The sequence below is a fragment of the Rhineura floridana genome, chromosome 5, assembly GCF_030035675.1.
Source record: "Rhineura floridana isolate rRhiFlo1 chromosome 5, rRhiFlo1.hap2, whole genome shotgun sequence".
NCBI classification, from domain to species: Eukaryota; Metazoa; Chordata; class Lepidosauria; order Squamata; family Rhineuridae; genus Rhineura; species Rhineura floridana.
The window spans coordinates 142,292,063-142,317,873 of NC_084484.1; the positions used below are offsets into that span (position 1 = coordinate 142,292,063).

The following is a 25,811-nucleotide window of genomic DNA, read 5'->3' on the forward strand; positions in this document are numbered from 1 at the left end:
GCTAGACTAGATGAGCCATTGGCCTGATTCAGCAGGCTCTTCTTATGTTCTTGTTCCCCCTCCTCCTAACTGCTAGAAAGTTCTGTGCCAGTCCCATGGAAGTAAATATGAAATGTCAACGGCACATGTGGAGGAGAACACCCCAATAAGATTGTACCCTGATATGTCAGATCTATCTGCTCCTGCTTTGCTGCCCTTAATAGCAGCCAAAATCCTAAGGCAGTCACCTTCACATGGCCTCACACAATGGCTACCTCTGCTCTTGTCACTGTGCTTTGCTAGCTTACACGAGACATCTCCAGTTCTGTGGAGCTGTTAAGTATGAGGCTGCAGAGGCATAAACCAGGAGTGGGGAACCTTTGGCCCTCCAAATGTTTCTGAACTACAACTCCATCATCCCTAGCCATTGGCCATGCCTTGCGGCTGATGGGAAATATAGTTCAGCAACATCTGGGCTCCTGCTGACAGGAAGGGCGGGATATAAATCCAATAATAAATAAATAAATAAATCTGGAGGGCCAAAGGTTCCCCATCCCTGGCATCAACGGTGTTTACATTAATAAATCACACTTTGGCAAAGAGGAGGCTGTTCGTTGATATTTTAGGGTGAATGTCAGAAATCCAGCAACTTTTGACATTTACAAAGAAACGCTGACAATCTCCAACTCATCTGGTGAATGGCTGAAAATGAGGGAATACGCTGTTGAATGTTTGCATCTATTTATTTATTTATTACATTTATATACCTCCCCATAGCCAAAGCTCTCTGGGTGGTTTACAGCAATTAAAAACAGTAGAAACAAATATACAAATTCTAAAACACAAAAAACAATTTAAAAACACAATTGAAAAAAAGAAAAAAAGGGGAAAAATTAAAAACAATTTAAAAACACATGCTAAAATGCCTGGGAGAAGAGGAAAGTCTTGACCTGGCGCCGGAAAGATAACAGTGTTGGCGCCAAGCGCACCTCATCAGGAAGATCATTCCATAATTTGGGGGCCGCCACTGAGAAGGCCCTCTCCCTTGTTGCCATCCTACGAGCTTCCCTCCAAGTAGGCACCTGGAGGAGGGCCTTGGACGTTGAGTGTAGTGTACGGGTGGGTTCGTGTCGAGAGAGGCGTTCCATCAGGTATTGTGGTCCTAAGCCGTGTAAGGCTTTATAGGTTAGAACCAGCACCTTGAATCAGACTGACTGATTATTATTATTCATTTATATCCCGCCTTTTTCCCAGAACTGGGACTCAAGGAGGCTTACAAAAAACAAATATGATGTTTTATGATGTTTTAAAGTGTTTTAGTGCTTTGTTTGGCGCCATGGGCTCCTGCTGGGAGGAAAGGCGGGATACAAATTAATTAAATAAATAAATACAGTTTGTTGAAACAGAAAAGCTTTCACGTGCCAATTGAAGGACAGCAGAGAGGGAATCTAAATATATTTAGGTATATATTTATATATCCCACTCTACCTTTTCCAGAAAACTCAAGAGCAGCTTGTATGCGGCTTCAAATAGTTTCACCTTCAGGCACTGATCAAGTCTATATCTCCATCACTTGATCATTACAACAGCATTATGTTTTCCCAGATCAATCACTGGGCCCCATTCGCCTAAGTATTATTACTTATTTATTATCATTATTACTACTTCTGCTTCTACTACTACTACTTACAGACCGCTTCAAAGCATAAAGCCATTGAAGTGGTGTACAAGATGAAAACAGAATAAAACACAGAAACACACCTTTTAAAAAACAGTAAAATAATTTCAACAGACTCTAAAAACAATAGTACCATATTTACACATTCTGAAAACCATATCTTCCAATGTACAATTGTTCCATAAATGACTGGGTCACACTTCAGGGAAAGTCTTCTTAAACAAAAATGTCTCAGTAGGCACCTAAGCATGTCAGTGGACGCCTGTCTAATTTCAGCTAAATGTGATTGTCAATATCCATTATTCTATTTCTGAAAAGATGGGAAATTTCTGGGCAAGGTTCTAGAGCGCGTGGTCGCTCACCAACTCCAGGCTCTCTTGGATGAAACTGATTATCTGGATCCATTGCAATCGGGCTTTCGGCCGGGGTTTGGTACAGAAACGGCCTTGGTCGCCCTGTATGATGACCTCTGTCGGGAGAAAGACAGAGGGAGTGTAACTCTGTTGGTTCTCCTTGATCTCTCGGCGGCTTTTGATACCATCGACCATGGTATCCTTCTGGGGCAACTCACGGATTTAGGAATTGGAGGCACTGCTTGGCAGTGGCTACGCTCCTATCTTGGGAGTTGTCTCCAGAAGGTGATGCCTGGGGAGCATTACTCGAGTCCCTGGGTACTCCAATATGGGGTCCCGCAGGGTTCAGTTCTGTCCCCCATGCTCTTTAATATCTATATGAAGCCGCTGGGTGAGGTCATCAGGAGTTTTGGAGTGTGTTTCCAGCAATATGCTGATGATACGCAACTCTACTTCTCCTTTTCATCTTCTTCAGGTGAGGCTGTCAATGTACTGAACCGCTGCCTGGCCGCGATAATGGACTGGATGAGAGCTAATAAACAAACTCAATCCTGGCAAGACTGAGATGCTGTTGGTGGGGGGGCACTCTGCTCAAATGGTTGATGTCAGACCTGCCCTGGATGGGGTTACACTCCCCCTAAAGGAGCAGGTCCGTAGTTTGGGGGTCTTATTAGATCTGCTCCTGTCACTTGAGGCTCAGGTAGCCTCGGTGGCACGGAATGCGTTCTACCAGCTTCAGCTGGTAGCCCAACTATGACCCTATCTGGACAGGGAGAACCTCGCCTCAGTTATTCACACTCTGGTAACCTCTAGATTGGATTACTGTAATGCACTCTACGTAGGGTTACCTTTGAAGACGATTCGGAAACTTCAGCTAGTGCAGAATGCTGCGGCCAGAGTTCTTACTGGGACGAAGAAATTCGACCATATAACACCTATTCTGGCCCAACTGCACTGGCTACCAGTATGTTTCCGGGCCAGATTCAAAGTGTTGGTTCTTACCTATAAAGCCCTTAACGGCATCGGACCGCAATATCTGATGGAACGCCTCTCTCGCTATGTACCTACCCGTTCACTGCGCTAGACGTCTAAGGCCCTTCTCCGGGTCCCAACTCATAGGGAGGCCCGGAGAACAGCAACTAGATCTAGGGCCTTTTCAGTGGTGGCCCCCGAATTATGGAATGCCCTCCCAGATGAGATACGCCTGGCACCTTCTTTGTTATCTTTTCGGCGCCAGGTAAAAACCTACCTCTTTGCCCAGGCATTTTAAGCTTAATTTTAATTTTAAACTTAAACTGTAATTGTAATTTTTATTTTAATTTGTATTCTAATTTTGTTTTAAATATGTTTTATAATTGTATGCTGTAATCCACACTTGTTCGTATTTTAAATGTGGTTTTATCTTATTGTACACCACCCTGAGAGCTTGTTGCTATAGGGCGGTTTAAAAGTGCAATTAAATAAATAAATTAAATAAAAATAAATGATGTATATATTTTTGGCCATTTAAAATATCGGTTTGAAATTGTCAATACTTCCATACAAAGGTGTTGCATCTGCACTTGTATCATGTCCTATAAACGTACAATAAATATTTCATAAACAGTAAGTAGCATATACAAGTATCTCAGAAACTATTGCTATTCTGAAGAAAACACTTCCAGCCTCATCCTAAGAGGAATGAAAAAAGCAACAGATTCTGCATGTCCCCTAAAATTGCTGCTTTAAAAGCTTTAGGACCTCCATCCAAAGCTGGATCCATTTCAATGAGGCTTCAGACCTGGACATGGGACTGAAACGGCCTTGGTCGCCTTGGTGGATGATATGAGGAGGGCATTGGATAGGAGTGAATGCACCTTCCTTGTCCTCCTTGATCTCTCAGCGGCTTTTGATACCGTTGACCATGGTATCCTTCTGGACTGCCTGAAGAGGTTAGGCATAGGGGGCACTGTATTGCAGTGGTTCCGTTCCTTCCTCTCTGGTAGGCACCAGAGAGTGGCACTGGGGGATGAGGTTTTGGATCCTTGGCCTCTCACTTGCGGGGTGCCACAGGGCTCCATCCTCTCCCCGATGCTGTTTAACATCTATATAAAGCCGCTGGGGGCTATCATCAGAAGATATGGGCTGCAGTGTCACCAGTATGCGGATGACACGCAGCTCTATCTCTCATTCAAATCTTCACCAAGGTTGGCAGTGGAAACCCTATCCAAGTGCCTGGAGTCGGTGAGTGGCTGGATGGGAAGGAATAAGCTGAAGCTGAACCCTGACAAAACCGAGGTACTGTTTGTGGGATACAAGGGAAGGTTGGGGGATGTTGACCTGGTCCTCAATGGGGTACAATTGCCCCCGAAAGACCAGGTCTGCAGCCTGGGGGTCATTCTAGACTCCCAGCTGTCCATGGAGGCTCAGGTTTCGGCTGTGAGCCAGGCGGCGCTGTAACGACTCCATCTAATATGGAGGCTGTGCCCCTACCTTCCCAACCATCTGCTCCCATCTGTGGTACATGCCCTGGTCTTCTCTCGCCTAGACTACTGTAATGTGCTCCACGTGGGGTTACCCTTGAAAACGGTCCGGAAGCTGCAACTGGTACAGAATGCGGCAGCTCGCCTGATTAAAGGCAGCTGCCGGCGAGATCACATCACTCCAGTGCTGAAGGAGTTGCACTGGTTACCAGTTGTTTTCCAGGCCCAATTCAAGGTGTTGGTTCTGACCTTTAAAATCCTATACGGTTTCGGTCCAGTCTATCTGAAGGAGCACCTCCAACATCATCAGGGATGCCGCTCAACAAGGTCAGGCTCAAAAGGCCTTCTCTCTATCCCACCAGTTAAAACAGCTAGACTGGTGAGGACTAGGGAGAGGGCTTTTTCAATTGTGGCCCCCACTTTGTGGAATTCCCTCCCAAATAATAATAATAATAATAATAAATTTTATTTCTAGGCTGCCTATCTGGCCGCACAAGCGGCCACTCTAGGCGGCGTACAAGATAAAGTAAAATACAACATACAAACTACATAAAACCCCAAGAACTACAATATAAAACGAAACCGAACCCACCCATAGCTAAAACCAATGGCACCCAAAAGAAAAAAAGGGGGGGAAAAGCAGCAAAACAAAAACAAAACAAAAGACAAAAACCCAGGCCACCTCAGCCAGCCGGCTTATGTATCCCTCCAAAGAGGGACAGGTGGTGGAAATTAGTCACAGCTGGCTGGGTACCTGGGGCCTGGTCCTGCAGGAGGCACGTCTGCCAGGCAGCAGTCCCACTGGGAAGGGTGGTGGAGGTGGTGTTCCAACAGCAGCAGCAACAGCAGGCTCTCCTTCCCTGGGTGGCGATGTTCTCCTTCTTCCTGCAGGCACTGGGTCTCCCAGGCCACCTCAGCCAGCCGGCTTATGTATCCCTCCAAAGAGGGACAGGTGATGGCAATTAGTCACAGCTGGCTGGGTACCTGGGGCCTGCTCCTGCAGGAGGCACGTCTGCCAGGCAGCAGTCCCACTGGGAAGGGTGGTGGAGGTGGTGTTCCAACAGCAGCAGCAACAGCAGGCTCTCCTTCCCTGGGTGGCGATGTTCTCCTTCTTCCTGCAGGCACTGGGTCTCTGCCATGCCCCCTCTATGATGAGCTTCCGCCGGGCCTTGAAGACCTGGCTCTTCAGGCAAGCTTTTGGGGTGGGTTAGGTTTTATTATTGAGATTTTTAATGTTTTAATGTACTGTATGTTTTTATTTTGTACATCACCCAGAGTGGCTGGCCAGCCTGCCACATGGGCGACTAATAAATTTAATAAATAAATAAACTTTAAACCCACAATTGTTGTATGTGGCTTTCTTCCTCGCTCTACATGATGCACTGTCATGCCACTTCTTCCTCCACATCAGTATAATGTTTTGAAATGTTAAAGCCATTATAATGTCCTATCTCAGCCATGTATGATTACAATTTGTTTATCAACAACATCCATTATGTGGTTTTTTTAAGTCTCTTTTTTTTTTTTACTAAGGACTCACAGTTCATCCCACTCGTTCTTTCTTTGCTGGATCTTAGCTCTGGCTTTATCTGCTTTTTCAATAATTTTTCTAAGTTTTTCCATTCGATTTTCAACAATACGGCTTGCCACTGTGTGTGGGTGGGACCTTCTGTGCACCCTTTCTGTGTCTGGTTCTTCATCACTAGTTACAGTAGTCTGGGTTGAAAATTTTGCTCCTGCACAAATATGAAGAAAAATAAGGTAACATATAAACCTTTAAGAAATTATTTCAGCATGACTTATCAATAGCATTCATAAACCTAAACAAAGTTACACACTCCCCACTTCTCAGAATGGTGAGAGTTCCACGGAAAAAACTAGATAGGTTTGGCTCCCTCTGAAGGAGAGAACACTGGATGCTTATGACACTTGTTTGGTTTATTTACAAATAGACAGCACATAAGTGGAGGCAAATAACATACCCGCTGGCTTATCAAGCAGCAGACCCACTATCTCACATCACATCTCCAGAGAGAAGAGACCCTGTATCTCAAGATACTGTTAGACATCTGCTAACTTTGTGCCTCTTCCCCCTTCTGTTTCCATCTCACATCAAAAACTCCTGTTTCTACACATATGCACACACACATAAACATACACATATCTTTTTCATCAGCATCCTCACCTTAACTGGTAAGGTGAGGGTGAGGGGGTATGTCAATTTCTAAACTCTGATCAGGGCTGGCACCAGAGGGCAGCCAGGTTGGACCCTGCCCAAGGGTCCCTGTAGCCCAGAAAGGCCCTGAAGGGCCCCTCCTTAGGGTGGGAGGGTAGGGCATTCTGCAATCCAAGGCAGCATCGACTCCCGACCCTGCTGCAGACTGCAGAGAGGGAGCTGCCAGGCCCCTCCAACAAACCGCATGGGCCCATGACACCTGTCCGCATGCCCCACCTACCTTTCCTGTTGTAGTGAATGCTGTTTGTGCTGCTCATGCATGCCTGCCATTAACCAAGATAGCGGCCAAGGCTTCCTAAGGGGCCCCTGCCACCATCTGTTGGCATGAGGCCTAGTAGTTTTCCATCAAGTCTGAAAGTTTTGAAAGTTAAGAGGAGTTATGTCTTTGCCCAGTCTGGGAACGGACAGTGAAGGCCGTTGTTATGGTAACCATCAAGATATAGACTGGGAAAGTTCTAACAGAGTCTGTGAGTTGTGTCCTTCTGCATCATGCCTCTGACCTGAGAGGCCGTCTTACTTTTGCTTTCGGAGAGAAATGTGCTGTAGAGCTAGAGGGGGGGGAAACTGCTGAAAAGCCTTAATGTCTTAATAAAAGACTCTTAACATGCTCTAATGCTCTGAAGAAGTTTCTTGCTCAACATAATGTATGCTGTTTCACGCAACAACGCACACACGCCAACAGGAGTTATGGGCCCAGATCCACAGCGCATTACACGGGAGTAAGTTGCTGGTCTGAACGGCAGACGGAGTTCCAGAGAGGGCAGCTTGATTGATTGTACCAGACGGAGGTGAGCAACATAGCTGTAAACCTGTCTGGGGGAGGCTTGCCGATGGAACGGCTTAATGAAAAGAATTATGGCAGCTGGAAGCCGAGAATGCGGGCTTTGCTAGTAAAATAAGATTTATGGGAAGCTATTGAAGGTACACCCCCTGCACCCCTTTCAGCGGCTTGGACTAGGAACGATGAGCGAGCTCAAGCTTTTATACTTCTGGCTCTATCAGACTCTCAACTGCTACATGTGAGGGATGTTACAAACGCCAAACAGATGTGGGACCGGTTGGAAGGCATTCATGTGCAACAGACTGCGGGATCTAGATTGTGTTTGGCACGGAAGCTTTATCAAATGCGCTTCACGGGTGAGTGCGACATGTGTGAGCATCTCACGGAATTCAGACGCCTGTTTGCTGAGCTGACAGACCGAGGCGTCGAACACTCTGAACTTCAGAAGACCTATCTGATCCTGGCTTCACTCGATGGGACTTGGAATAATATGGTCATGGCTTTTGAAGCCATGCCTGACAGAGGTTTGAACGTTGCGTTTATTGAGGAAAAGCTGACCCAAGAATGGCAGCGGAGACAGGAGGCAAAAAGAGCCGAGTCGATGGAAGCTGTCAGGAGGCAAGAGGGGAAAAATGCCGTGCCGAAGGATTATAAACAGGAGCAGCAACAGAGGCTGAAGGCTTGTTTTGTTTGCGGAGATCGACGGCATCTACAGCGGGAATGTCCAGTCAAGCGAAACTCCAGGGACGGAGGCTTGAAGCAGGGAAGTGTGAACTTTGTTTGTAAACAGAAGTCTCAAGATTTAGGACCTGTTAATTGGCTTCTTGACAGTGGGGCAAGCCATATATTAATCAAAGACAGAAGTTTGTTTTATGCTTCAGAAAAAGTGCAGGATTTTGTGCAACTTGCTGATGGATCACATAAACGGGTGGAAGCCCATGGACTGGTGAGATTTGATAAGCTTGGAATAATGTCAGAATGTTTGTTTGTTCCGGAATTGGCTCATAACATATTGTCAGTCAGAAAACTGGTGAGTTGTGATTTTTCCATATTTTTCCACAAAGACCAATGTTTTGTAATGAGGGGAGATCAAGTGTGTTTGCAGGGAACCCTTAATGATTCACAGTTTAAAATGTTCATGGGTGTGAAGTGTGCTGATGCCTTGAGTTCAATGGGGCACAAAGGGAATGACGGTCAGGGCTGTAAACAGACAGCCGTAAAAGGCATGCTGTCGGTATTCACTGCCCAGATGGAGGAAGTTCACAGAGAACTAGAAGAGCCAGCATCATTTCAAGCAATCAGGCTCATGCCTGAGGCAGAGCAGCACAAATGGCAGCAGGCCATGCAGGAAGAATTACAAGCCATGCAAAAGAATGGCACGTGGACATTAGTAAAGTTACCCATGGGTAAAAAGGCCATAGGTTGCAGATGGGTGTTTAAGAAGAAGAAAGCATGTTCCGGGGAAGTACAGAGGTACAGGGCACGTTTGGTTGCCAAGGGATTCACCCAGCAGCATGGGACAGATTATGATGCTGTTTTCGGCCAGGTTGTGAAACATGAGTCCATTTGTGTGCTGCTGAAGCTGGCAGCGATGCAGAACATGAGTGTAAATCACTACGATATAGGGACGGCATTCCTACATGGTGATTTAAGAGAGGAGATATATATGGAACTGCCTCCGGGTTCTGTGTCAAAGGAAGGGTTTGTGTGTAAACTGCATAAATCAATATATGGACTGCGGCAAAGTGCACGCTGCTGGAATGAGAAATTGGACAGAGTGTTGCATGGAATGGGATTCCAAAGATACAAGGCAGATCCATGTGTGTATATAAAGAGACAGGGGATGAAAACCACGTTCTGTGCAGTTTACGTTGATGACATCATGTATTTTTATCATGAGCAGCAAGAGGAACGAGAATTTAATGAGCAACTGGGCAGGCAGGTGGACACAAAGAATTTGGGGCCTGTCACACACTATTTAGGCACGGATATTGTGCGTGCAGAAGACGGAAGCATAACATTGAGTCAGGAAAGTAAAATAAATCAGATCATAGAAGAATGCAACATGACAGAATGCAATGTTGTGAAGACTCCAATGGTTGTGGCTTTCCAACAGAATGTGCAGGAGACACCCTGTACAGAACCTGAGAAGTACAGGCGCATAATAGGGAAATTGCAATACTTGGTGAAGGTGTCTCGCCCAGACATATGTAATGCAGTCAGTATTTTAAGCCGGAAGGTAGAGCATCCTTCAGAGGCTGACTGGCAGGGGATTAAAAGGATAGTGCGTTATCTGAAAGGCACGAAGACAAAGAGTCTGGTTTTGTCAGGAGCAAAGACAGGAGGTCTTGAATGTTTTGTGGATGCAGATCATGCAGGGGAACTGAGCAGTCGTAAGTCAACCTCTGGCATAGTTGTGATGTGGCACGGGTCATGCATTGACTGGAGCAGCAAGAAACAAAATGTGGTGGCAACCTCAAGTGCAGAAGCAGAGTATGTGGCTCTATCACAGGCCTGTAATGAGCTACAATGGTTCGCAATGCTCATGCAGGAGATAGGCATTGATATGCAATTTCCGATTACTGTATATGAAGACAATCAGACCTGCATCAAGATAGCCACATCAGAAGCTCATACCAAAAGAACAAAACATATTAGTGTCAGATACTTTCACGTAAGGGATTGTGTGCAGCAGGGGTTTGTTAACCTAACATTTTGTGACACTAACAACATGGTGGCTGACATAATGACCAAGCCTTTGTGTGAGGAGAAATTTGGCAAACTGGTGACAAGGCTTGGAATGAGCCAAAGTTTGATTGAATAAAGTTCTAGTTAAATGTACAGAGATGTTCTGAAATGTACTGCAATGTACTGAGATGTAATATGGATCTGTATGATGCAATGTATTGAAATGTATTACCTTTGTATTGCTGAAATGGAAAAGTTATAGATGCAATGGAAAGTATTTGCAGTCTTAATGATGAGAAAAAGGGGGGCTTGTTGGCATGAGGCCTAGTAGTTTTCCATCAAGTCTGAAAGTTTTGAAAGTTAAGAGGAGTTATATCTTTGCCCAGTCTGGGAACGGACAGTGAAGGCCGTTGTTATGGTAACCATCAAGATATAGACTGGGAAAGTTCTAACAGAGTCTGTGAGTTGTGTCCTTCTGCATCATGCCTCTGACCTGAGAGGCCGTCTTACTTTTGCTTTCGGAGAGAAATGTGCTGTAGAGCTAGAGGGGGGGGGAAACTGCTGAAAAGCCTTAATGTCTTAATAAAAGACTCTTAACATGCTCTAATGCTCTGAAGAAGTTTCTTGCTCAACTTAACTCCAACGTAGTGTATGCTGTTTCACGCAACAACGCACACACGCCAACACCACCTTGGTTAATGGCAGGCATGTGTGCATATAGCGCAGCACTTGAGTGCCATCAACCAAGATGGTGGCGGGGGCATCAGCCCCTTAGGGTAGCTCCTGCTGCCATCTTGGTTGGTGGCAGCCATACGCACACAGCACACATGGCATTCACATTGAGGCAACCGGAGAGGTAGGTGAGGCGCGCAGGCAAACGCCACGGGCCCGGGACAGGTTGGTGCCCAAAGGCCCAGTCATGCCTGGCACTGGCCCAGACTCTGAAAGAAACACCCATTCAAACACACAAGATAGATCACCAACAAATGTCTAACTCCCACTGAGGAACTATCCGCCAGACATTCCAGGCTGTTTAAAAGCAATTACCCTTAAAAAATGAAGGTTGCCTAGTCACAGTTAATAAAAATTATCTACCAGCATATAAGCCCACAACTGTGTCCCACATGTGTCAGCACTATATAGGCAAACAAAACCATGGGTGTGATGGCATAACTGGCATGGGGTCCATTACTGGCATGGAGCCTTCCTGCCACATGACTATTCTGAATAAAGACATACAATTTTGACCCAACAGCCCTTTCTACCACTTTAGAATGCCAGAAACTAACAAATCAAAGTCACCCTTCAAACAACTACAAATCTAGTTATATTACTGAAAAGACTGTGATCTGCTTGCTTATGTATTTGTTATTGCCTTATATCACTAAAACCACACTATCCCACTAAGAAGAAGACATCATTCTGTCGATGCAGAACCATAAAGGTTATACGAGATGAAGGCTGGGAAAATATATATATATCTTATGGTTGCAATACTTCTGCCACATTGTTTTCAAACCCTTACTGAGATCCTTTTGGCTTTCTCTTCTTTGCTCTACTTCTTTTCCTTTCCAATCAAATTTGCTTTGTCTCCTTTTCCCTGCTTGACTTTGTTTTCTGGATTTGTACAAATTTTCTGAGATTGCCAACAGTCTGTATGTGGAGATTCGATGGTTACTCCTCATGGCACAGACCACAATGGTGTCATATTCCAAATTGCCCCGAAACCTAAGGAATTAAAGCAAGGTTATCATGTCTTCATGTCACAGTTCTGCTTGTCTGGGCAAGGATCAGCCAAGCAACAATAGCCTCTGAGTCAGGGGTTGGGAACCTCTCTCTCTCTTTCTCTCTCTTTTTGTCAAAGGCAGTTTTTGGGCAATGTGATGGCAAAGTAGACCTCAGCCCCACAGATCAACTTTGACAAGTGGGTGGACCCACCCACCTTCAGTTACCTAACATTATCATGATGTTAGATGATCAACAGGGGTGGCCCAGCCCACCTATCAAAGTTGGCCTGCAGAGGTGGGAGTGGGGGAGATAAAGATCTGGCTCACCAGATCTAAAGTATCTGCAAACACTGCTATTAAATTTAATTTTGTTCCTATCTACTAAGATATCCAGCTTGTTTATTTAGAAACTTCTACCTCACTTTCCTTTATAAACGGATTAAAAGCAGCTTACAAAACTACTAAAATGTAACAATAAATACAACAATAAAAACAGCCCTATCACAAGAGCAGAAAACACGTTTAAAATCAGGGAAATACATTAACCCCCCTGAAAGCTCAGCAGAATAAAAAGGTCTTAGCAACATGCTTGAAGTTTAAAAGGGAGGGAACCAATTCTACTACAAAGGGAAAGAGTTCCAGAATCTGGTTGCTGCATAGAAAAGGCTGAGATAATTTTGGATGTTCAGCTTATCCCCAGGGCAAAGGGAACTGCATTCTAAATGAGCAGATTGGCTGATTAGTTGTTGTTAAAGTTCTTGGGACTCCTCGAGGACCATGAGTCACTGTCACACTCATAACATATTTAAGTGAAGACTGTTGGGGCTCATTCACACGGGAGCCAAACTGCGTATTAAAGATGCAGCTTTTGCCATCACGATAGATTTGCAAGGTTCACACTTCCTATCTTCAAATCCGCTGTTTTCTGTTCACACCAGTCAGTGTTCCTCTGGAAGGATTGGTGTCCCTGTTTCGGGCCCTCGCCCCCAATTTTACATGTTTACTCCCTCTGGAGTATTGCTATTGCTAACAGAGAAGGACATGGGTTTTTTGTTAGTTTCATTGTTTCTTGTCAACTGCATGCCTTTCCAGGCTTCCCAGAGAGCACATGGTGGTGCAACTGACATGAAACTGATTAGAGGGGGGAGTGAGTGAAGTAGAAAAAAGAAGGGGATGGTTGTTTCTTGTCAATAGCACACCTCTCCAGGCTGTAGAGCATCTGACGCAATTGGCACAAAACTGATTAGAGAGGAGAATGAGTGAAGTAGGCAAACAGAACTCTGATGGAGGACACAGCGAGGCGGAAGTGGCTGGTTAAGCCACTTTTTGCATTATCAGCGAATTGGGTTGATACGGATTTAAAGGAGAAAACTGCATCATAGCTTCTGCTTGCCTGCAATGTTGTGTGAACCATGCGAATTAAACAGGGATGCAAGTAGCACCAATCTCACAGCAAGTCGCCGTGTGAATGAGCCTTGGCTTCAAAAGCCATCTCAGCTTCATACGTTCAATCTGAAGATTAGGTTGGCAGGCTCCACATGCCTGAAAGTGTCTAGATGCACTTGGAGTTGCAGAACTCCATGCAGATTGGGGAAAAGGAAGTAAGCGATGGTATGCAATTCCAGTTTATGAAACGGAATGTCTATACAAATTGTCACTTCAGTGGCTCACTCCTCAACTGAAAAGAGCACTTGATTAGGCAAAAGGGAGAGAGGCAAGAAGTTATAAGACAAATTAGGAAGGAGACCAGCCCAGATCAGTGGCAGAAGTCATAGGTTTACACTCACAAACTATAATGTTGTGTAATTCCGCCATATTCTCATACTTTTGAGGCATGCAAAATGTAAATGTAAATGTACTGCCTTCAAGTCGATTCCGACTTATGGCGACCCTATGAATAGGGTTTTCATGAGGCTGAGAGGCAGTGACTGGCCCAAGGTCACCCAGTGAGCTTCATGGTTATGTGGGGATTTGAACCCTAGTCTCCCAGGTCGTAGTCCAACACCTTAACCACTACACCATACTTGGCATGCAAGATACCGGCAAATGAAGCATAAATATTGCAAGAGCTTAAAATACTGTTGTCAAAAGACAAACCGAAACTGGGTCTCACTTTGTCTTGAGAACTGCCTCCCTTTACTGCAGGGGTCACAATGTGGCACTCATGGAAACAGTGGCACTACTGACATCTTATTCACTGTTTTGATCATGAGTTTGTGAGTGTGGTTGTCACCTTCTTCTCCCTTGAAAAGTACACAGAGTTGCTGATTTTGTATTCTTATTTTCTGTTTCTGATGATGGCCAGAACCACCTACAGTGCATTTCATAGATGTAGTGTGCAAGACACATATAAATAGCATATTAGAAGGATACGTGAAAACCGCATCCGCTGCTTAAAATTAAGAGAATCTAATGCCCTAACAAATAATAATACACAAATAGGAGAGGAACTAGCTAAATTTTATGAGGAGCTATATAGCAAAATAAAAGTGGAGGAGCAGACTATACAAGGCTACATGGGCAGGGTCAGACTTCCAACATTAACAGAGACAGACAGAGGTAGGGGCAGCAATAAAGACATTAAAAGTAAACAAAGTACCCAGGACCCAATGGCTTCACCAATAATTTTTATAAACTTTATGGTACCATTCTCATTCCTCATATGACTAGATTATACAATACAATAATGACAGGGGCAAGGATGCCCCCAACTTGGTCTGCATCGCACACTGTATTGCTAGTGAAACCAGGCAAAAATCCAACTCTTCCAGAATCATACCGTCCAATATCTTTATTAAACACTGATTACAAAAATTTTGCATCAGTTCTTACTAATAGACTGAAAGCAGTGATTGCCAAATTGGTTCATGCTGATCAATACAGATTTATACCTGGAAGATACATAGCGGACTCAGTACGCCACCTATTTAGTATTATAAAAATATGCTGACTCAAGGGGGCTCCTTTGGCCATAGCGGCACTGGATATTTATAAAGCATTTGACAGCGTGAATTGGAAATTCTTATTAAAAGCACTGAAAAAATTTCAATTTGGCCCTAAATTCATCTCAGCAATGGAAGCCATTTACACTTTGTCCACCACAAATATAAAATATAATGGGATGGAATCTAGAACTAAAGAATTATAAGCAGGTACAAAACAAGGCTGCCCACTGTCTCCTTTGCTTTTTACTCTTGTGACAGAATTTCTGGCTAGCAAACAGGGAGAATAAAAAATAGCTGGAATTAGAGTGGCTCAAGAAGACCATTTTATCAGCTTATATGCTGACGATATGTTGCTTATGCTATGCAATCCAAAAGAAGCTCTGCCACACCTTCAAAAAGAACTGGAGGATTTTGGGGGATTGGCAGGTCTAAAGATAAATTTTATAAAATCAGACCTCATGTGTTATAATATCCCACCTAAGGCACAAATTCAAATATCTCAGGTTTTAGGAATTCCACTGATACAGTCCTACCTTCGCTACCTGGGAGTAAACATATCCAGAAACCCAAAGAAAATATTCCAAATTAATTATACAAAAATATGGCAATGAGTAAAGGAAGATCTTAAAAAATGGGCAAAACTGAATATGTCACTATCCAGCAAAATAGTAGCTGTCAAAATGATGATAGTCCCGAAGTTTACATATCTTTTCTATGTTATCCCAACGCAAATTCAAAAAGAACTATTGACAACCTGGCAACAGAAAATTGAACAATTTATTTTTAAATCAAAAAAGCCCAGAACAGCAAAAAAATATAGATACAAGGGAATAAGAGAGGGAGGGTGGGGAATGCCAAAATTTATTTCTTTATTATGAAGCATTTCAGATTCGTCACTTAATCTCTTTTATGGATCTCAAATCTGAAAAACATTGGGTACACATAGAGAGATATTTACTAAAACTTCACAGTCCTAAAGGCTTGCCTTTTATTAAACAGGAAATGAGAAAACGCCAAAAATATAAATACAACTATGACACCAATTTTTGAGGTATGGAGATATAGGAAAGAGATTTTACTTCCAGGAATTTCCCCCCTAATCCCTATTTGCAATCACCTTGAGTTTTACAGGTCAGACAGAGAAATAGTGGATAAAAGCCTAATTGACAATAATTTATACAGATTGAAGAATTTTTATACGAATGGACTACCTTTATCACGAGATGAATAGAAAAATAAATTTAAGGAGATGGGTGTGTCATGGATTTGTTGGTATCAACTTAGTACTTTTGTTAGGAAACATCATATTATAATGCAGGGTACTAGACAATTAACAGAAGGGGAGAAACTAATGTTAAGTACAGAGGGAATGGAAAAGGGGGTGATTTCAAAATTATATAGGTTTTTGGTAAATAAGGAAATGGGTTCCAACTCAATTTTAAAACAAGTATAGGAATCCGACCTGAAATGCCAGATTGAAGAAGAGGACTGGAATGATATGTGGACAAAATTCCCATATAGAGCTATTTCGACTTCCTATAGATAAACAGTCCTAAAAGTAATACAAAAATGGTATTTAACCCCCCTGTATTTAGCACAGATCTCTAAAAATAGCACACAAAAGCGTTGGAGATGATGCGAAGTACAAGGCTCATATTTACACATGTGGTGGGAATGTGATAAACTCAAGGGGTTTTGGCAGGAGGTGTGGGAAGAAATATAGAAATTGACAAAACAACAATGTTATTTCAGGCCTGAATTAGCTTTACTGAACATTTTTATGGGACAAAACACAAATCTACAATATAAAAGACTTATAGGATTTATGCTGGTGGCAGCCAGATCGACGATTGCCAAATATTGGAAATCTCTGGACGGTTTAACTCTGCAAAACTGGCAAAAGAAACTATGGGAAATTGCTCTATTAGAGAGGTTAACACAGAAAATAAGAATAACGGAGGGAAAAAAGAAAAGTAAAGACTCTTTTGAAGCGGATTGGTGGCCTTTTATCATGGCTGCTACATCGGACACTAGTTTGCGACCAGTGCCCTATCCTTTCAGATCGTTGTGGATATCTTAAGAATGGAAATTTCTCAGAGAAGAAAACTACAAAATAAAATCTTGAAAGTTAAAGTCATTAAGGGAAAGGGAGGGAAGGGGAGTTAATAGGTTTTTTGTATTATTTTGTAACTAAACACATGTTCATGCAAAATGGAAATAAAAATAAATTAAAAAAAGAAGGGTATTTCACTGTCTGACGCCCCATTTAATTTCCTGATACCTCCCAAGTCCCAAGAATCCTTGGGTGGGGTCTCCAACTATTTAAATCTGCCTACTCAGATGACTGCTGTTAGAAACCTGAGAGCTTAGATAAGCTAACGTCTAACATATAAGGACTTCAAATAGATACGGGTAAGGGGAGAGAGCAAGAACCCTCGATCCTATGCATTCAGAAGAAGGGGGACAGCCTTTTTTGTTTCAAGGGCATGCCAAGAAAGATGGAAGTTAAGTGAGAGTCCATGTGCAGGAATTCAGCAAGCAGCTGATGAAGCAAAACAATATGAAGTCACCACCATTTGGGTTAATGCCTAGAGCAGCCTGCCATGAGCGCCATTCCTTCCTTCCCGTTCTCCGCCCATCTCAGTGAGCCCATGTCTCTGTTTTAAGACTCTCTAGTTGATGTGCAGAGCTAAGCTCTCAACATCCCTTTGTTCACTCCCTTCAGAGTTAGTCTCCATGGATGGATGAATGAGTGACAGGGACTGGAAGAAGAGTGTAGTTATGACAGTGATAAGGAAGGGAGCACCCCTGCTGGAAAGCAGACGGGGAACAGGTGGCCCACAAGCCTAATTAGGCCCACCAGGTCTTCCCATCTGTCCCACGAGGCATTTTGGCCAAGCCACATCCACCTGTCCTACACCTGACATCATACATGACATCAGGTGTGCACAAGTACAGACAGAGTTCAGCCAAAAGGGTGTTTGAAGGCATCGCCGATCAGCCGATCAGCAGTGCCTGTGAGGCCACTTTCAAAATGAACAGCAAGAGAGAACTTTGTAAGGGGCTTCTGAAGATATATTTAGAAGCCCCTCTTAAAGCGCTATTGTCCCGAGACCTTGAATGGGGCTTCTGAGGATCTGACTACTGTAACAGCTGATTGTAAGATCTTTGAAAGCCCAGTTCAAAGCACTAGGGGAAATAGTGGGCAAAAAAGGTCACCTGACATCATTATGTTGTCAGGTGATTGACAGGTGGGCCCTTTGCTCACCCTTCACGCTGTCAATCTCAGCCCACGAGGAGTGGAGGAGATAAGATTCTGGCCTGCTGAGCTAGAAAGTTTCCCCACCCCTGTGCAAGAGGATATATTAATATCCTTTTGCCCCATTCCACTTTTTCTTACACACAATACAGAGGGATGCACATGAGCACCTCTTTGTGCTCATCCAGCAAACAGAAGACTGGCACTTTGCGAGTCTATGAGGATCAACTAACTTTGGGAGCCAAAACTGGGGCAGGGAAGTTGAGCAACTCTGTGCTATCCCCCTCCACACTTGCAGTTTAATATTCATCATCAGTGACATGTTGGTGAACACACACACAAGATACACTCGGCATACAAAATCACTTGAGAATCCAGCATCAGGAATCTCCTCTTTGCATCTGACTGTGAAGTGATAAAGAATAGGCAAACCGAACCCACACAACAAACACTAGCATACATCTTCGCTCATCTTGCAAGGAGATCCAAAAGGATCACTGGTAAATGGGTATCAAAATGGCAAATGTAAAGAGATGCACAATGAGGCAAAGAACCCTAACTTCATGAAGAACTAATAGGGACAGAGATAGACCAGGAAAGAGATCTTGTGGTTGTGACAGATACCCTAATAAAAGTGTCAACCCAGTGTGCAGCAGCTCTGAAAAAAGAGATTCTACATTAGGGAACATTAAGAAAGGAATTTAAATAAAAATTAAAAGGTATTTATACAATACCTTTATGGCAGTGTCTGGACTTGGAATCCTGTGTACAGTTCTGGTCACTGAACCTCAAGAAGGTTATAGCAGAACTGGAAAAGGTTTAGGAAAGGGCAACCAAAAGGGAGCAACTCTCCTATGAGGAAAGGTTACAACATTTGAGGCTTTTTACTTTAGAAAAATGGCAAAAAAGGAGGGACATGACAGATGTGTACACATTTACACACAGTGAGAAGAAAGTGGATAGAGAGAAGTAACTCCCTATGTTTCGTAATACTAGAACTGAGGGTTATTCAGTTGAATGATGGGAGATTCCAGACAAGACAACAGGAAGTGGTTCTTCACAGAGAACACAGTTAAACTATAGAATTTGCTTCTACAAGATGTAGTAATGGCACCAACTTGGATGGCTTTAAAAGGGAATTAGATTCATGGAGGATAAAGCTATCAATGGCTACAACTCATGATTAATATATATTACCTCCAGTATCGGAGGCAGAGCAGGAGAGAGCCCATGTCCTGTTTATGGGCTTCCCATAGGCGTATGACTGGCCACCATGACTACAGAATGCTGGATTAGACAGCCTTTGGTCTGATCCAGCCAGGAACTTCTTACATTCTTGACCAAAATGAAAACAACACCAGAAAAACTTCCGTTTTCCAGTCTTTTTTTTTTTCTTTCACTCAATAAAAACATCTTAGCAGATTTTAAAAAATCTCCCACGGTATGACAACAAGGAAAAGTCGCACTTACCGATTCTGTACTTTTTGCAGCCCAATGCGATGTTTTTCCTGTTCCCAGGCCAGTTCTTTCAGCACGAGACGGATCTTACGTGCTGTCTTTCTGTCCATTTCTGCACGAATTCTGCGGTCCAACTCAAACTGCTGCATATTGGGCAAGTAATATTGAATCTGCTTATGGGTTTTTTGCTAAATGGATTTGTTTCCTGCTTCTTGGCAGTGCTCCTAACTGGTAGAATGTGACAGATCATGATATCTGAAAGCAGGGATGAAGAACCTGTAGAACCAGATGTTGTTAGGACTCCAGTTCTCATAAGCCCCAGCCACACTGGCCAATGGTATGGAATCATGAGTTGGAATCCAACAACATCTGTAGAGCCACAGGTTCCCCAGCCTGTCTTTATAGATACTGTTACATACTCTCCCGCAAATAGTGAAAACCTGTTCCTTGGTTTGTTTTGGCTAAATACTTCAACCATTAACCATTTAAAAATTATCAAAACCAGTTACAGGACAAAGCAGTTCAAACACACTGTAAATCTGAAACCAATCAAGGCTAAACTATGAAATGCATGGGATGTACAACTGTCAAAAGCAAAACAGAAGTATTTTTCTTTTTAAGAAAATAGCAGTCTTCATAATTTCATCTATTGAGAGCAAACATGGAAGCAGTGGGTTCACTTTTGGTTGGCTGGTTTATTTAAGTTGCAAACCACCCTGAGTGTTTAGGATAAAAACCCCTAATTAAACAAAATAAACACTGGCCTATTGTAAAATCTCAAGGCACACTAAAACATTAATCTTTAGGCCTATGAGGGGGAAAAACACCATACATACTGATCTGTGAAGTTGCATGTGAGCTGGCAGCTCACGGTTCATCTGGAGCAAATCCTGAAACTCATGCCTTAGAGTGATTAATTCTTGTCTCTTCAAAAATTTCTTCTGCTCTGCTGCCCTCATTATATAATCATGTTCCCTTTTTTGCTTGGCATTCTCAATACTAGAAAATAAAGAAAGTGAAGACAGAATGGTTTAACCTATTCAGGAACAAATATAGAATGAAATTCTGAAGCTGGGCCTAAAGAAAAGCATTAACATTTCATTACGTAATAAAGTTTTGACAGCAGAAATTATACATCTATGATTTTCAGTTTTACAGTCTAAAATATTTGGATAAGCTCTTTGGGGCAGTGATCTGTCTTCTGCTTATATAAAGTACTATAATGTTGTATAAACAAACCAATTGCAATGCGTTTAGTATTGGGTTATTAGGGAGTTCCTCAGTCCTGTGATGGGCTGTTGGAATATCCCCAATGCATTGGTTAACAACAGACTTATAACTGCTAAACTCAGAGTGGTTATTTTCCACAACAAGGGGAACAGCTACAGCAACATGATTTGCCAGCAGGCCACACTGGATAAGGGTGTATCTCCATTTCAAAGAGACCATCAGGAAAACCAGTTGCTGACCAGCGATCCAGAAGCAAAGTATAACTTTCACCAATTTTACCTATAGGCACTAGGATCCTCAATATCTTCTGCTGCTTTCTCTCTATCAAGGCCTCTCTGTGGAAGAATGAAATTAAACGATTGGCATGGCTGTTCCTGAAGTTGTCAAAATTCCATGCAGCTCCTCACAAGCATACTATTATATTTTATACAGAATAAACTAAAAACATAATGTTTACTTTCTAATCATCCTCCTCCCCGTTCCTAAGGAGGTCAACATTATTAGCTGAAAAACAAATAAAAATGCTTCACAAGGCTAAAAATCATGCACTTAAAATATGAGGTAAGGGCTATCTTTCTTACTGTTACTTACCCTTGGAGAGGGCACCTTAGTCTTCAGCACTTTCTTAATCTCCTCAGCTGAAAGGATGTTATAAGTAAAGATATTGCCATCTGCTCCACAGGTCACCAGAAACCGATCATCAAAACTTGGGCAGATCCCTTGAATTTGCCCATAGTTATTATCATGCAAGTTGTATGACCAATATCCAGCTACATTATCCGCTGAGAGCTCTTTCTGATGGAGAGGGTAGATTCGCACTGCTCCATTCTGCATCCCACAGAGCATTAGTAAACCAGTGGAGCTGTAGAAGTAATCAAAACCTAAGCAACTGAAGGTTTCTCCATGATGCCCTATGAAAGTGATATCTAAATCTGTTTAGACTGGGGACAATGCAGAAGAAAGTTCTAGTAGTTGGCAGAGGCACTGGATTGAAATACTGATATTTTCTCAATTCTCAGGGAAGTATGCCATTTGTGCTCTTGCACATTTTAGGATTTTACTTAAATAGGTAGATTTGAGGTTTCTTGAGCCTTCCATATACCACCAACATTATTATGATGAAATTTTTTGCCCACCCATTACCAGCAAATCCCACAGCAAGTTACAACAATTTAAAATTCAATTATTAAAAAAGGTTACAACAAATTAGTCACAGGAATAGGGTGGGTCCTGAAAACATTCTTCTCATGTGTCAAAGGCTAGGACAAAGAGATGCATCTTCAGCATTCATCCAAAACTGTACAGCAGAAGTGCCAGATGCGCCTCTGTGGGGAGGAAATTCCACAATTTAGGGCTTGCTACAGAGAACGCTCTCTCCCAGGCCGCCACCCCACCCCCCAAACTACCAAGAGGGCCTCTGCTGCTGACCTTAACACCCAACAGGTTCTGTAGGGAAGGAGGTGGACTCTCAGATATTTGTGGCCTAAGTCGTTTAGGTCTTTAAACACTAGTACAAGCACCTTAAATCAGATCCAGAAACAAACTGGCAACCAACGCAACTGCTTTAGAATGGGATTATATGACTTCTAAAAGCAATCCCAGTCAGTCATCTGGCTGCTGCATTTTGGAGCAGTTGAAGTTTCCAAGTAGTCTTCAAGGGGAGCCCCATGTAGAACACATTGCAACAATCCAATGTGGAAGTTACCAGAGCATGAAGTACAGTGGCCGAATAATCTGTCCAAAGGGGGCTGTAGCTAGCAAACCACCTGGAAGTGGAAATAGGCACTCCTAGCCACCAAGGCCAACTAGGCCTAAAGCGACATTGTTGGATCCAGAAGTACCTCCATGCTATGAACCTGCTCCTTCCAAGGGTTTGCAGTCCTGTCTAGAACAGATCATCTTCCCACCTCCTGGACTCGAAAACATTGAACACACAACACCTGTCTTTTTAGGATTCGGTTTCAACTTGTTGGCCCACATCCAGTCAACCTCATTTCATTAGAAATAATCTGGTTCTTTGTATATGAGGTCATTACTATTTTCACCACTTTAACTTGTGGTTCCTGGCATCAGCAGTTGGCAGGGATGGACATGGGATTCATGATCCGGCAGGGGACCTATTGCTAACAAAAGCCAATAATTGAGATTGCCATACCACTCTCCCCTTCCCTCACTTAATCACTTGTTCTATCTCTCTGGCATGTAGATACATATAAGAGGGTCTTTGAAGTTATCCCACCCATCACCTCACTTACTCTTGCATCCAAGGCCTACTCTGCACTTTGGCCAATCTGCACTTTGTCCTCCTCTGATCTCTGCAACAGAGAGGCAACTCTTCCTCATACACAGACACATTTAGTGGAGGAAGAGTGAAGCCCAGCCGACCCAGTGCTGCACCAGCCTCCTCTGAATTTGTATGTATGTATGTATTTATTTATTTATTGCATTTGTATACCGCCCCATAGCCAAAGCTCTCTGGGCAGTTTACAACAATTAAAAACATTAAAAACAAATATACAAATTTAAAAACACATTTTAAAAAAGCAATTTAAAAACACATGCTAAAATGCCTGGGAGAAGAGGAAAGTCTTGACCTGGCGCCGAAAAGATAACAGTGTTGGCGCCACACGCACCTCGTCAAGAAAATCATTCCATAATTAGGGGACCACCACTGAGAAGGCCCTCTCCCTTGTTGCCATCCTATGAGCTTCCCTCTGAGTATGCACCCGGAGGAGGGCCTTGGATGTTGTGCGTAGTGTATGGGTGGGTTCGTGTCAGGAGAGGCGTTCTATCAGGTATTGTGGTCCCAAGCCTTGTAAGGCTTTATAAGTTAAAACCAGCACCTTGAATTGAGCTCAGAAACATACAGGCAGCCAATGCAAGCGGGCCAGGATCGGTTTTATATGTTCAAACCATCTGATCCCTGTTGCCAATCTGGCCACTGCATTTTGCACAAGCTGCAGTTTCTGAACCATCTTCTAAGGCAGCCCCACGTACAGCACATTGCAGTAATCTAACTTGGAGGATACCAGAGCATGGACAACTGAAGCCACATTATTCCTGCCCAGATAGGGGTGTAGCTGGGCCACCAACCGAAGTTGGTAGAAGGCACTCCATGCCACCGAGGCTACCTGAGCCTCAAGTGACAGAGACGGTTCTAGGAGAACCCCCACCCAAGCTACGAACCTGCTCCTTCAGGGGCAGTGCAACCCCATCTAGGACAGGTCGGACATCCACCATCTAGTCAGAAGAACCACCCACTAGCAGCATCTCAGTCTTGTCTGGACTGAGCCTCAGTTTATTAGCCCTCATCCAGTCCATTGTCGCAGCCAGGCACCGGTTCAGCACATTGACAGCCTCACCTGAATAAGATGAAAAGGAGAAATAGAGCTGCGTGTCATCAGCATACTGATGGCAAAGCACTCCAAAGCTCTGGATGATTGCACTCAACAGTTTCATGTAGATGTTGAACAGCATGGGGGGCAGAACTGACCCCTGTGGAACCCCATACTGGAGGGTCCAGGGTGCCAAGCAATGTTCCCCAAGCACCACCTTCTGGAGCTGACCCGCCAAGTAGGAGCTGAACCACCGCCATGCAGTCCCTCCCACTCCCAACTCAGCCAGTCTTCCCAGAAGGATACCATGGTTGATGGTATCGAAAGCCGCTGAGAGATCAAAGAGAATCAACAGAGTCACACTCCCCCTGTCTCTCTTCCAACAGAGGTCATCATACAGGGCAACCAAGCTATTTCTGTGCCAAAACCAGGCTTGAAACCTGACTGAAATGGATCCAGATAATCGGTCTCATCCAAGAGTGTCTGGAGCTGGCCTGCCACCACTCATTCAAGGACCTTGCCCAGGTCCTATAGTTACTAAGATTTTCTGGGTCCAGGGAGGGCCTCTTCAGGTGTGGTCTCACTACTGCCTCTTTCAGGCAGCCAGGGACCACCCCCTCTCGCAGAAGCATTAATCACTTCCCTGGCCCAGCCGGCTGTTCCATCCCTGCTAGCTTTTATTAGCCAAGAAAGGCAAGGATCCAGCACAGAAGTGGTTGCACGAACTTGTCCAAGCAACGTCCTCAAGCTGCACCAACTGAAACTCATCCAAGAAATCGGGACAAGGCTGTGCTCTGGATACCTCGCTTGATTCACCTGCTATAACACTGGAGTCTAAGTCCTGGCAGATGCTAAAGATTTTATCCTGGAAGTGCCTAGCAAATTCATTACAGTGGGCCTCAGATGGTTCTACCATGTCCCTGGGGCCAGAGTGTAATAGCCCCCGGACAATTCTGAAGAGCTCCGTTGGGCGGCAGAGTGATGATTTGATAGTGGCACTTACCAGTGTATAACTGCATCTACTAGGAGTTCGTCTCCATCTGCACTCAAGCTGTCTCCTATATTGTTTCATCACTCTCAACTCTGGGGTATACCATGGAGCCGTACGAGCTCTACACAGGAGAGGGTGCTCAGGAGCAATCATGTCAACTGCCTGGGTCATTTCTGTATTCCACAGTTCAACCAGGGTTTCGACAGGAGCACCAGCCCTATCAGCCGGAAAACTCCCCAGAGCCCTTTGGAAACCATCTGGATCCATTAGTCTCTGGGGGCACACCAACTTAATAGGTACCCCACCCTTGCAGAGGGGAAAAACCACTGTAAGTCTAAACTTCAGCAAGCAGTGATCTGTCCATGACAGAGGGACTGATGTAAGGCCCCCCACATCCAGATCACCATCTCCATGTCCAGTTGCAAAAACCAAGTCTAGAGTATGCCCTGCTACATGTGTTGGGCCATATGCATGTATTATGATGAAAAGAGCCCCACTATGTTTATGGGGAGGGCCCCAAGAACTAGTATGTTTGCCAAGGGCTTCCCAAAACCTGGAGCCAGATCTGGAAATTAATGAATGAAATTCATTTGAATAGTTTAAGATCCAAATTCTTGGGCTGCATAAATAAGAGTATGAAAAGGAGAAATTTATTTTTTGCCCTCCTATCTGTCCTGACTGGGATGCAG

At 43.8% G+C, this 25,811-nt stretch overlaps 1 protein-coding gene across 1 annotated transcript in view; it reads right to left on the bottom strand.

Moving 5' to 3' along the window:
• Nucleotides 1-25,811, bottom strand: part of CFAP44 (cilia and flagella associated protein 44) — a 91,394-nt gene that overhangs the window by 23,209 nt on the left and 42,374 nt on the right. The window contains exons 18-23 of the mRNA XM_061628315.1: nucleotides 21,388-21,658; nucleotides 21,076-21,131; nucleotides 20,403-20,565; nucleotides 19,579-19,709; nucleotides 11,703-11,905; nucleotides 6,013-6,208 (exon numbers count right to left, since the gene is read on the bottom strand). Of these exons, the coding sequence (XP_061484299.1) occupies nucleotides 6,013-6,208; nucleotides 11,703-11,905; nucleotides 19,579-19,709; nucleotides 20,403-20,565; nucleotides 21,076-21,131; nucleotides 21,388-21,658 (1,020 nt within the window). The remainder of the gene's footprint in view (nucleotides 1-6,012; nucleotides 6,209-11,702; nucleotides 11,906-19,578; nucleotides 19,710-20,402; nucleotides 20,566-21,075; nucleotides 21,132-21,387; nucleotides 21,659-25,811) is intronic.